The sequence below is a fragment of the Nesoenas mayeri genome (assembly GCF_963082525.1).
Source record: "Nesoenas mayeri genome assembly, chromosome: 2".
Lineage (NCBI taxonomy): Eukaryota > Metazoa > Chordata > Aves > Columbiformes > Columbidae > Nesoenas > Nesoenas mayeri.
In genome coordinates this window covers 20,598,000-20,611,601 of record NC_137543.1, presented here as the reverse complement: position 1 = coordinate 20,611,601, position 13,602 = coordinate 20,598,000, and the positions used below count along the sequence as shown (strand labels likewise).

The window sequence follows — 13,602 nt, the reverse complement described above, 5'->3', positions numbered from 1 at the left end:
ACTTTTGAGAGAAACAACTGGGTATAAAATGTGCTTTTTAACAGACCTCTCCTTTTTTTCTGAAAATGCAAGGCAGACCATTTTGTCATGTCACAGACCATTTCATCATAATGTCAACCAAGTCAAAGGTGAACTTTAGTAAAACTTGTTTGTTTACTGACACGAAGACTTTACACCCTGACACATTGTTAAGATAAATAAATAAATTCAGATTGTTGAGTATACAAGACTCCGTCTCTTGAGCACCCAGTAAAAATTTGTTGCCAACCAGATTGCAGCAGATAAAAATGCAACTATTTATATACTTAACTAATGTTTGTGTTAATCCTAAATTGAAATAGGCTTATGAACTATGTAGAATAAACTGTCCTGCACATGCCTACTCTCTCTGTGGACTACAAGAAGAGCCCACCTATACAGTTTAGGTGAATTACTTAATTTTGAGATGGCCGAAGTCAAGGTTAATCCCATACTAATCTATTCATACTTCCAATTAGTAAATGGAAGTCTGTGGAATTCAAGAGTTTCCAGTGAAATACAAGTTGTCCAGAATAATATTTGCTGGAATTACTGGTTATAAATAGTTGTTGGATTAAATACATTAAATTGGTTTTCATAACCAGTAGCAGTCATACTATATTATTTGACCAGCTTTTTAATTAGACATATCTAGCAAACACATTTCTTTGCAACAACAATTTCTGGTTTTCATCATTATTTAGTTCTTCACATTTTTTTCCCCAGTAGCTCCTTGCCTATTGTGGTGCTAGTCTTCCCTACACATAAACCTGGGCAAGGTCTCTGCCTCAGTTGCTGATTCCTGTCCAGCAGCCCCAGAGTCATGTTGCTTTTTTTGGCAAAACGTCTGATCTCAGTTTAAATGATCCACTAAAGCTTGCACAAGATGCTTCAGTAACTACCTCAATTTTAAAGCTGTTTGTCTTATTTCAATGTCAAATATAGATCCAGGACACAGAAGCCTTAGTCCTAGTCAGACTTAACCTCACAGTTGTTCTTTCTAGAAGGGAGCTGAGAGTGAAGCTGTGTAGTGAGGGCACTCTGTGTTTTCCCTGCTGAACCCTGGCTGTCACAGAGGCAGGATGAGAGCCTTAGGTCTCCAGAAGGGCAGCTAAGAAGGAATATGGCTTTACCCACTGTATTGAGTGGAGGTGACCATGTCTGGGCAGCCTGGGGGCTGCAAGGGTCACCTTTGTGAGGAGAGGCTGGGGCTGCCCCATGCCAGGCACAGCCTGTTCCAGCCAGCTCCAATGGACCTGCTGCAGGGCACAGCTGAGCCCCACAGCCAAGATGGTTGTGCCTCAGGGAGACCATGCTCAAGGAGAGGTAAAACCACCACGTGACAGTGTGAAGAGTGAGGGGAAAAATGTGAGAGAAAACAATGCCACAGACACTGATGTCAAAGAAGAAGGAGAGGAGGAGGCATTGGAACAGAGATTCCTCTGCAGCCCATGGTGCAGCCCATGGTGAGGCCAGCTATCCCTCTGCAGCCCATGGAGGTCCATGGTGGAACAAAGATCCACATTCAACCCAGGGAGGACCCCTCACCAGAGCAGGTGGATAGGCTTGTAGGAGGCTGTGAACCTGTGGGAAGCCTGTGCTGGAGCAGATGGACAAATCCAGAAGGAATCTGCATCCTGTAGAGAGCCCACGTTGGAGCAATCTTATCCTGAAGGACTGCAGCAGTGTGAAAGAACCACTCTGGAGAAGGGAAAGTGTGAGGAAGGAGAGGCAAACTGTTGTGAACTGAGCACAACCCCCATTTCTCATCCCTGCACTGCTTGGGGTGGAAGGAGATAGAAGAATCAGGAGTGAAGTTGAGCCTGGAAAGAAGGAGAAGGGGAGAAAGATCTTTTGGTTTTGTTTTTATTTCTCACTATCCTACGCTGTTATTAACTGTCAGTAAGTAAGGCTGTTTTGACTATGACAGTAACTGGTAAGTGATCTTGCTGTCTTTATCTCAATCACAAGCTTTTTCATCATATTTTCTTCCTTGGTCATGTTGATGAGGGGGAGTGAGAGAGTGGCTGGCTGGATGTCTGGCAGCCAGACAAGGTCAACCCACCACACACACTCTGAGATAATGGATTACTAAATCCGGTGACTTCAGGTACTGAGTCCCCGTGCCACAGAAGCACCTCTTTTACAGAGGTGTAGCACAATGAGGGACAATACTGAAACTTCTTGACTATCTCTTCACTGCTTAAAAAGTTATGTGCTGCTAAACAGTTTTTTCTTCAATTTCAACATAAAGCCCAAATGCTTATCATTCACTTCTTCTTTAAAAGGAACATGGCTCCAAGGCTGTTACATACTGAGACAAAAGGAAGAGGGAGATTTTTCTAAATGTCTTATTTTTGTATCCATTAAAATTAGGAAGATGAATTACTGAAGATTTTCAGTTTCTTATGCACTTTAAGGTAGTCGATGATCTTATGATTCATTATTAATATTTTTTCTACTGGAAGGTGCTCATACAAGCTATCCTTGTGCTTTTTGGTAACAGGAACTGTGGTCGTATGACTATGTTGTCGTGAAGCAAACTGAGATGTAAACTTAGAATGCACATCGGAAGTGATAAAAACCAACTTTCATTTATCATATAGGAACTAAAACAGTGTAAGTTCACACCCTAGCTCTTTTTGCTATTTCATAAATATTATCCTACTTTCCACTTATCATATTTGCTTCTTCCATTTTATCAATTGCTTAGAACAAAGTATGCACAGATCACTTTGTGATGAACAGAGAAAGAATGTAAGACACTGACTACTCATGCTTACCTGTTTTTCTCATGAATTTTCAGGATTTCATGTGTCTGTTGTAGCAGCTGTTTTTCTAACTTGTACGTTGACAGTGAATTTTCCAGTAGCTGAATCTCAAGTCTGGATGTTTGATTTAGCACCTTAAGGATAAATTAAAAACATTAATGTTTATACTGTCCTGGTTATGTTGTTATAGCAACATAATGTGACGATTTCATTCTGATTTGATGATTCGTCAAAAATTGTTTCTAAATCCTTTTCTAACCTCAGCTGTTCAGCTGGTGCAAATGAACTCAATCAAGCTACACTGATATGTACCAGCTGACATTCTGGCACCCTGTTTGCTGTAGAATAATACTAGGGCAGCAGAAAAGGGAAAGATGACTGCCAAATAAGCTTTATTTTAATGGAAAGAACAAGAGACATGCCTCAAACATGCATTCTGACAAAACATTCTTAAACCAGATGAGTGCGAGAGTACTTGAGCTGAAGCCAAAGAGTTGCATCCGCTGTTTCGTAAATAGAGCTCCTACTTTAGCTTTCCCCTGCATTCTCTCTTTTGCAGTGTTGGCAGAAGTCTGGTGTCTGCTCATGTTATCACTACTTGCACTCTCACACAGATTTTTAAGATGAAGGCTGTAATCCTAAACATTGCTTTATGCAACTGGCTTTCACTTTAGGGGTAATCTGTATCAATAGCACAAGTTTTACTGAGTACATGAGACAAAAAGAATACTTTTAACTAGATGAAAGAGGATAGATTCTAACAAAAAATAGTTCAAAAGTAGAAATAACAGAATGTTTTCATAATATTATCTAATGTTAGCTGATTCTGTGGGTATATCATTGTTCATCACATAAAATCTAGAGGAGTGTGTGTAAATCATTTTTGTATGTTTACGTGCACACAAGAGCTGAGATGCAATCACTTCTTGGAACTGAGCATGATTCCTCTTTAATGGAACATATCAGACTTTTTTGGAAGAGTATTTACCAGTATTATCACAGAATTACATGGTAACATTTTATCACGCATGCCTAATAGGAATTTTTTGCAGAACATAAAAGAAAAAGAATTAATCTCAAACTCAATCACAGAGTCATAGAATCATTTCAGTTGGAAGAGACCCTCAGGATCACAGAGTCCAGCCATAACCTAACCTAACCTAACGCCAGCCCTAAGCTGTGTCCCGAAGAACCTCATCTGAATGCCTTTTGAACACCTTCAGAAATGGTGACTCCACCACTTCCCTGGGCAGCCTGTTCCAATGCCTGACAATCCTTTCCATGAAGAATTTTTTCCTGATATCCAATCTAAAACTCCTCTGGTGCAATTTGAGGCCATTTTCTCTCATCTTATCACTTGCTACTTGGGAGATGAGAATAACACCCTCCATGCTATAACCTCCTTTCAGGTAGTTGTAGACAGCGATAAGGTCTCCCCTCAGCCTCCTTTTCTCCAGGCTGAACAGCCCCAGTTCCCTCAACTGCTCCTCATCAGACTTGTGCTTCTGACCCCTCGCCAGCTTCATCACCCTCCTCTGAACTCTCTCTAGTATTTCAATGTCCTTCTTATGATGAGGGGCCCATAACTTCTCTCATCCTGCTGGCCACACTATTTCTGACACAAGCCAGGATGCTGTTGGCCTTTTTGGCCATCTGGGCACACTGCTGGCTTATATTCAGCCGTCAACCAACACCTCCAGATCCCTTTCTGCCAGGCAGCTTTCCAGCCACTCTTCCCCAAGGCTGTAGCGCTGCCTGGGGTTGTTGTGACCCAAGTACAGGACCCAGCACTTGGTCTTATTAAACCTCATACAGCTGTCCTCAGCCCAACGATCCAGCTGGTCCAGATCCCTCTGTACAGCCTTCCTACCCTCCAGCAGATCAACACTCCCACCCAATTTGGTGTCATCTGCAAACTTACTAAGGGTGCACTCAATCCCCTCATCCAGATCATTGATAAAGAAATTACACACAACCGGCCCCAATACTGAGCCCTGGAGAATACCACTCATGACCAGCAAACAACTGGATTTGGCTCCATTCACCACAACTCTTCAGGCCTGGCCCTCCAGCCAGTTCTTTATCCATCGCAGAGTACACCCATCCAGGCCCTGAGATGCCAGCTTCTGCAGAAGAATGCTGTGGGATACAATGTCAAAGACTTTACTGAAGTCTAAGTACCCCACATCCACAGCCTTTCCCACACCTACTAGGTGGGTCACTTTGTCATAGAAGGAGATCAGGTTGGTCAAACAGGACCTGCCTTTCGTAAACCCATGTTTACTGGGCCTGATTGCTTGGTTTTCTTTTATGTGCCATGTGAGGTCACTCAGGATGATCTGCTCCATGACCTTCCCTGGCACCAAGGTTAGACTGACAGGTCTGTAGTTTCCCAGATCCTCCTTCTGGCCCTTCTTGTAGGTAGGTGTCATGTTTGCCAACTTCCAGTAAACTCAGAGCTCCCCAATTAGCCAAGATTTCTGATAGGTAATGGAAAGTGGCTTAGTGATCACTTCTGCCAGCCCCCTCAGCACCCTTGGGTGTATCCCATCTGGCCCCATAGACTTGTGGGTGTCCAAGTGCTGTAGCAGGTCACTAACCATTTCCCCTTGGATTATCAGGGCTTTATTCTGCTCCCAATCCCTGTCTTCTGGCTCAAGGGCTGGGTGACTGGAGCACACCTGTTCTGACTGTTGAAGACTGAGGCAAAGAAGGCATTTAGTACCTCAGCATTTCCCTCATCTTCTGTCACTATGTTTCCTCCTGCATCCATCAGGGGATGAAGATTCTCCTTAGTCCTCCTTTTGTTGCTGATGCATTTATAGAAACATTTCTTGTTGCCTTTTACAGCAGTAGCTAGCTAGGCTCAGCTCTAGTTGGGCTTTGGCCCTTCTAATTTTCTCCCTGCATAACCTCACAGAATTCTTGTATTCCTCTTGAGTACCCTGTCCCTCCTTCCAAAGACAATAAATTCTCTTTTTATTCCTAAGTTCCAGCCATAGCTCTCTATTCAGCCAGGTCGACCTTCTTCCCCGCCTGCTTGCCTTCTGGCACATGGGGACAGCCTGTTCCTGCGCCTCTAAGATGACCTTCTTGAAGAGAGACCAGCCTTCCTGGACTCCTTTTCCTTTAGGACTGCCTCCCAAGTGACTCTGCCAACCAGCCTCCTAAATGTATTAAAGTCTGCCCTTTAAAAGTCCAAAATAGCAGTTCTGCTGACCATCCTTCTAACCTTTTCAAGAATAGAAATGCTTTATTTTTGTTTGAAATGGTTAATGTTCACAGAGCAACTTGAGGTGTCCTTTTTTAAGAGTACAGAAGTTGAAAATATTGTATACTGAATTGTAAGTATGCAGCCATTAAGTTGTTCAAGATGGAAGTATTTGGAAGAGTCAGGAAGCATCACCACAGCTTCACAGAGACTTGGCAGAAAATGAAGGTTACAAAGGTTGGCAAGGGGTAAAAAGACAGGAAAGCACAAACAGATTTACAAAGAGGATACATCTGTGAGCCAGCCCATGAAATATCAGTAGTTCTTCAGGTAGAAAAGGAAGGATAAAGGGAATCTATGGGATTTTAGACAGAGCAAGGATTGGGAAGAGTCAGTGAGAATTTAAGGAGATGGAGGCTCTATATGCAGTCCTTCAGACTCCTCCGTACTCTGGCATGAGGACTTCTTATTTCAGGCATGAGATCCTGACTTGCCTTTCTCCTCCTTGTATCCTACAGTCACATCTCTGCCATGCAACTGTTTACCTCCATGACTACCAAGGGCAGCCTCTTTTAACTTTCTTGAGTGACCTGCACCATTCTTTTCTGATTGATGGTAGAGCCAGGGACTTTTTCTTACTACTGAAAGAGGGGAGGTGGGAGATGCCATCACTGAGCTGAAAGTTGGAGCAAGTACTGCAATAAGGAAGAACCATGATCATTGATATCTTGAACATCCCTTAAATTCTGCATCAATAGGTGTAGAAGGAGGAAGTAATTCACTCCTTCATGCAGTTGCCAATGATGCCTCTAACTTGAAGTGGTTGCTCAAAGGAAAAGTGAGACAGAGAGGGAATTCACATTTTGTCCCTTACCTGCTTAAAGGAGGAAAACATTAATGAGTACTTAACATTTACACCTATGTAGGTCTTTGGGGATATAAGGAGAGTTCCTACACCTGCTTTTTCTTTACTGAACTGAAGATACTCCAGTCCACAGGTCTTCACCTCCAATGTTTCCATTTAGATATTCTATTAATACTGAATTAAAGATTTTCCCTAACATTTTCATAAGTCAAAATACTATGTTTTAGAAAATGTGGTCATTTGAGATCACAACATTTATAAGTGAATGTTGATCTGTTAATAAAGATGTAGAAAAAATGGTGCAGGGAACCTGCAGTGGATCTGTCTTCCATAATTTCTGTTGTTTCTCTGTGTATTGTAATATAAGTATGTAATAACTCAGTAATGATATTGTAAATATAAGAACACTAGAACAGAAAATACGATCTTTCAAGAAGTACGTATGTTTCTAGAACAAACCAAATAAATGCAATACTTTAATTCCCCTGTTCTAAACGAACAGCAAATGCAGTGCAGCTGATAATATACCACATGCTATGAAGACCAAGAGGAAGTTGGTAAAAATGATAAATACAAATATTATAAAAATGACTGATAAAATACTTCAAAAGGGAAGAAGTCATATGTATCTTTGCAATTAGCCCAGTATGAAATTGTACTCTGTGTTATGACAGTGATACTCTTGTCACTTCAATCACAACAGTAATTTTAGTGCTAGCAATCATATTGAGATAGCTCTTTAAATTCATATGATGTTATACAATTTTACAGGAATAACAAACACACAGCGTTTTATGAAGAAGCTGATGTTTGTCCCTCTCTTCACAGTTTAAAAGCTGAAAACATGCACTACTTTTCAAAAAGCTGGAAACATCTTGCAGAAAATAAACAAACTTCCTTGTAATGGTAAAGAAGCAAACAGAGATCAAAGACTGTTTTAGCCTGAAACTCATTATTTAGCTTGACATACGTATCATTCACAGTTGGTAGCTCGGCTTTTTATTTGAAGTCAAATGCTTATTTAGTTTCCTAGATAGTCCTGCCCACCTTACATGCACAGAGCTAAATATACTAACAAATCAAAATCAAAAGAAAGACACATAGCAAGGTTCAGTCATCACCGCTGTGTATGTTCCTTGGAGCCCTGTGTTGAAATGTTTTGTGTGGTGGTCCATTAGAAAAGGAAGAGGATGGGAAAAGGTCCCTGCAATAAACAACTTTTAGAAAACTGCTCTGGGAACATACCTGGGTTTCAACATCCGTGAGTTTTCTCGTCTGCTCTGCTGTCTGGCTGAGGAGACTGGTCCCTATCTCGAGCATGGTGGCGGTGTGGTTCTGCACAGCATTCTGCTGCAGCTGCACCATCTCAGATTTCATGTTTTCCACAATGTAGTTCTCAAGCTGTGAAAGAGAAAAGGTTTTAGCTGTGGTATTTTTACCTGTTTAGGCATTCTGGTGACATGAGGGTGCATAGCTGGCATTCTTGCCAAAAGGGGAAATTTCAGTGTTTTCAGGGGGAGCCCAAGTCTCAGCTGAGCCTGTGACTGTTGGAAAAGGGACCTGACTGTCTGGGTAACCCCTTGCAGTCACACAGTCCCAATGTTTTTCCAAGAATCATGACCTGCTGTCATGAGCTGGAGCAGGCCTTGCCTGCTTCCATCTGTGTCAAGGTTGCAGTGAGCATTTGCAGTAGAGATGTCATGACAGCTCCAAAAGGAACCCCTAAAAGAAAAACGTTCACCATGGGGAAATGCCCTGCCCACTTGTACATCATAACTTACATGGGAGTCCTACCAGGAAGAGATCCTACCATATCCTACCTCCCCTGGATTTTTCCTTTCTCACAGTCATTCAGTAATACGATTTTTTTTGCCGGGTTAGATCCCCCCAAAGAGTTTCACAAACTCAGCAATTAACGCATTTTAGTTTAGCTGTGACCAAAAAATTGTACATTAAAGGAAGGGAGACACTGTCGTGGCAATAAAAGAAAGAAGCTGTTGATCAAAAAGCGTAGAAAGCTGTTTTGCTCCTTTGCTTTTGTTTTGACATTGTTTGGCTTACATTTTCAGCCTGTTGAACACAATCTGAATTAGGACCCTCTATATCAACTGAGCACCCCAGAGAGAGGGTCACTTTTTGTTTCAGTTGGTTTTAGTTAACACAGGCAGGGTAATTCCCTTTTAGCTACCTGGATACTCGCCCAAACCATAAGCCCAGGACTAGTCTGCAACATGATGGGATTGTTGCTTACTTATACAAGCATTGTTCTGGCATCTTGCTTGACATGCTCCATGAAGTATTAACATAAAGAAAGGTGGCCTATAACGTTGTTCTCAATACCTTTCACTGAAATCAGCTGCCCTCCAGCTGATTTGCACCCAGTGAAGATTCGGTACTCAATTTCATTTTGTGAATGATTTTATGGCTAGCTGATTCCAGACTTAGCAACTACTGTTTTACCTAACAATTTTAATCACATTGGACCTGTTTTCACAGCAGTAAGCATGTTTCATTGTGAAAAGTAAGTTGCACAACTAAAGTGTAAGAACCAGATGGAGCCGATCTGAAAACTAAAGAAAGGAGGAGAAATCAGATATGCAGTGTAATCAATAAGAAAAGCTGCTTTCATCTTATCTATAATCATTCCTGTGCTTAGGGGTAACTACTGCTACATGTTCTGATGAGCCACATCAGCTGAGCTTACAAAAGATTTATTACAAATTTGATCATTTATGTGCACCTCCTACTAGTTTTAAAAATAGTTTTACAGAGAAAGAGGACTGCCACAAAGTAAAATGTTTTCTGCATAGGACAGTGGTTCATGGTTTGTTTGTTCTCCACCTTGGAGAAGCACTTAATATCCAGATGATCAAAAACAAAGTGGATGTCCTACAGTTTCAGACAACAGAAACATTTGCTTGAATTGCCAGGTAACTACTCTGGACTAGAAACCTGCAGGGTGTTTTAAGTGGTAGGGAAAATTTATTGTTGAATACTCTGATAAGTATTAAAAAGGGATTAAACAGACAAGGAAAATTGTATATGGCAAAACAACGTCTGCAGCAGATGTCACCATTTTCAACTCCCGGTGTAAATTTACTTTATTTCAGTTTATTAATGAGATATATGTTACAGGTATTAAGCTAGTTCATGGGAGATTTTACAGATCCATCACATTTCTACACAACGCTTTTATGTTCAGAAGTACTATGCCTGTATATCTCTTTCACACCAGATAATGTATTTTTAGCCAGTCTTTGCTCCTTGTTATTATATATATATGTGTATGTATAGATATATATACATATATATAGATATGGGGTTTTTTTACTATCTCTTGGTTGAAAATAATCCCTTTGAAAGAGCCCCACAAACTGCATGGTTGTGCTTCTCCATATTATGGTCCAGATGCTGTAACACCTGAACAAGAAGTTCAAATTTCTCCCACAGTTTTCACCTCCAAAAGAAACACAGAGCTCTCAAGTACAATGGTATAGCCCACAATGAGGTTACCAAAACATACATTTCCTCACATCCAGTGCTTTTTTTTGTTTCCAGATAGGACCAGAGCATGTCTGTGGGTGTGACTTGATTTGTTAATCTGCAGCTTTCTGAAACTGCCTCGCTGTGCATGGGCCACGTGGTACATGGAGCGCAAGTCTTATAAGGAGTGGTTGAGAGAGCTGGGGCTGTTTAGCTTGGAGAAAAGGAGGCTGAGGGGAGACTTTATCACTCTCTACAGCTACCTGAAAGGAAGTTGTAGTGCAAAGGGTGTTGGTCTCTTCTCCCAAGTAGCAAGTGATAGGACAAGAAGAAATGGCCTCAAGTTGCACCATGGGAGGTTTAGATTGGATATTAAAAAAAAATTCTTCATGAGAAGGGTTGTCAGGCATTGGAACAGGCTGCCCAGGGAAGTGGTGGAGTCACCATCCCTGAAGGTGTTTAAAAGACATTTAAATGAAGTTCTTAGGGATATGGTTTAGTACTAGAGTTAGGTTATGGATGTACTGGATGATCCTAAGGGTGTCTTCCAACTGAAATGATTCTATGATTCTACGATTCTATGTATGCAATGGATGCCTGGGAAAATCCATGCAAAAATATAGTGGCTGTACTTATTACACATCAAAAATTAGATGTTTTCACACATCAGTAAAAAGAAACACAGATAGGGATCTAAATATAAAAAGACGAAAAGACATTTCTATTACTAAGTAAATATTTTGCCTGTTATTTTACTCACATTACAGAAAGGACAGTGTTTGAAAGAGCTAACTGCATCTGCATGGTGCTACAGCAGGTTTTGACTAGCAAGAACACAGGCATAGACTGAAGCATATTGGATAACTTGTACATTTAATTATTGTAGTCTAACACACTCCTCTTGGTATTCACTCTTGGGGAATTGCCCTTAGTTACTCACCCCTAAAACAACTTCTGGTTGAATCTGAGACTGACTCATTATAACAACAAAGCTGTTTTTCCTGTTTCAGAATTACTCATTCAATCCTTTTGTAAATATTTGGTATTTGGTACACTGACACAATAGTTTCTGTGAACACATCTCAGGAATATCAGAAGCTATTCACTTGGGCAAAGGAGTGTTGACCAAGGACTAAAATAATGTGTAGGACCTGTAGCATTAATTACCCTTCTTTCCTTCACCCACTTATTTTTTAGTTTGCTCACAAGACTTACTGGTTCCAATAATGGCCCTGCTAAAATCTATGGCAAAATTCCCATTGACTTCAATAGGCCAAGATTTCACCTATTATTTTTATTGCAGGAAACCAACATTTACCAGGTTCATTATGGCCAAGAACTGAGTTTTATCTGAAGCCTTCCCTTCTTTGGAGGCTTTGTACTAAGTGTAGTGAACCTTAGACTCGGTTTTCTTTGTGGTTAGCTAAGAGGAATAGCATCTTTTTAACAGGTGGCAAAAGGATCCTTGCAGGGTGGCCTCACAGAAAATGTTGCATGCAGGCATCTATTCACAGAAGTAAATTCAAGAACATTTAGGGTTTTAAGTCATTTTTTAGAACCCCTTCATGCTATAATTAAAAGTTAAACTCCGATTGTCCAGACACTGCATTAAACAGTAAATACATAAAGCATGATGAAATGCACTTCTCAGGTGAATCTACTTTTTACATTTGGATTTTTAAATCCTTGTACTACTGTTTCTTCCTATTTCAGATACTTTTTGTAGAAAAAGTGAAACAGAATTCTTTTCTGCGTTCTTTTCACCCATCCCATCCCTTCTACTATATGAGCTTCTTTAGTTCATTGATGATCCTGTTCTTTATTCAGCTGCATCTGTTTTTGATAAGATTCCTTACATTGCACAGGAGTTTTCAGCAATGCAGAATTATTGGTGGGATGAATAATAACATTATAATATTCTCTGAAATAAATCTGTCAGAAGATTCAGTATTATTCTTCAATAAACATTCCAGGTAATTATGCATTAAAACTACCTAGCTTTTTCTGGACCATATTTATTGAATAATCTTCATAGAAACCACCCAAACACTAATAGAACTATTAAAATGGAAACTGTAACCTAGGGCTTAAGTAAATGATACTGGTTTGTGGCAGATGGCTTATAAATTACACAAGAGCTTTTACTTTGATCAAGTAATGTTGGTCCCATGTAGTTATATGGTAAGGACTGCTATGATATCCAGACAACATCAGGTTTTCATACACTGCCTTAGAACAAGAATGCAAGTTGAAGTAACAATAGTCTGCTTCCCTCTACTACCATTAAACATATAAAGCACATAATTTGGAATAATAGAAAGTAACATACCATTGATAATTGGTAAGAACTGTTTTATCTTGTCTTACTTTGCATACTGAAAAATGTACTAGTACTACTCTATCACAACAACCAATGAAAGCTCTCCTCTTCTTTCTTTGCTTTTCTGTCTCAGGGAGGGTCACACCTCCCTACACTGACAAACTGCCTTGGGGAGTGAGATGTAAAATTGACATTTGATGTAATTTGTATTTTATAAGTGTGTGACCAGCCTTAGTCAGAATAAGCTGGAAGAAGTTGAAATATATAAAATAACATAGAATTTCTGTTACTTTTTCAGAAGGCAAATGGGTTAGGAAAGCGTTTATCACAAAAAAAACCCCAATTTTCTTTGTGTATTGAAAAGGCCAACATTACACGTATTAAAAAAATAAAAAACCAAAATATTAGCATATTTAACAAACTATTTGCAAATGAGAAAAGATTCATAAAACAACAAATTTATGATGATGCAACATTCTCACATCACAGATTCTAGGACTAGAGACCAACCAGAATACATCCTTCCACTATTTATGACCATACGTGATCAGTAGGAATAAGGGAAAATGAACATGGATGGTACCTAAAAGTAAATGTTAACACACTAATCTGCATCTTGTTTGGAACAACCTTACCGTATGTGCTTTAAGCATGTCAAGGAAAGTGTACACCAGCCAGGAAAAAAATTGTAGATATACCATCAAATGGAAAACGAAGGTGACTACTTTTTGAATCTAATGTCAATTAGGCTTACTAGGACTGCAATATAGATTGCACCCAAAGACACAAGTGATCTATCTGAGGAAGAAGCTTCGTCAGATCTTGGCTAACTGATTACATTAAGATGAAACAGGATGTGTCAGCAGCCAAATCCTGTTTGATTCAGCTGCAGCTGACTAATACTGAGATTTCTAATCCAGGTGACTTCCAATGT

At 40.1% G+C, this 13,602-nt stretch overlaps 1 protein-coding gene across 1 annotated transcript in view; it reads right to left on the bottom strand.

The window, feature by feature from the left end:
- ANGPT1 (angiopoietin 1) overlaps nucleotides 1-13,602 on the bottom strand; it is a gene marked incomplete at both ends in the record, with an annotated part of 157,094 nt that overhangs the window by 78,119 nt on the left and 65,373 nt on the right. The window contains 2 exons of the mRNA XM_080338533.1: nucleotides 2,802-2,923; nucleotides 8,111-8,266. Coding sequence (XP_080194659.1) covers nucleotides 2,802-2,923; nucleotides 8,111-8,266 — 278 coding nt within the window. The remainder of the gene's footprint in view (nucleotides 1-2,801; nucleotides 2,924-8,110; nucleotides 8,267-13,602) is intronic.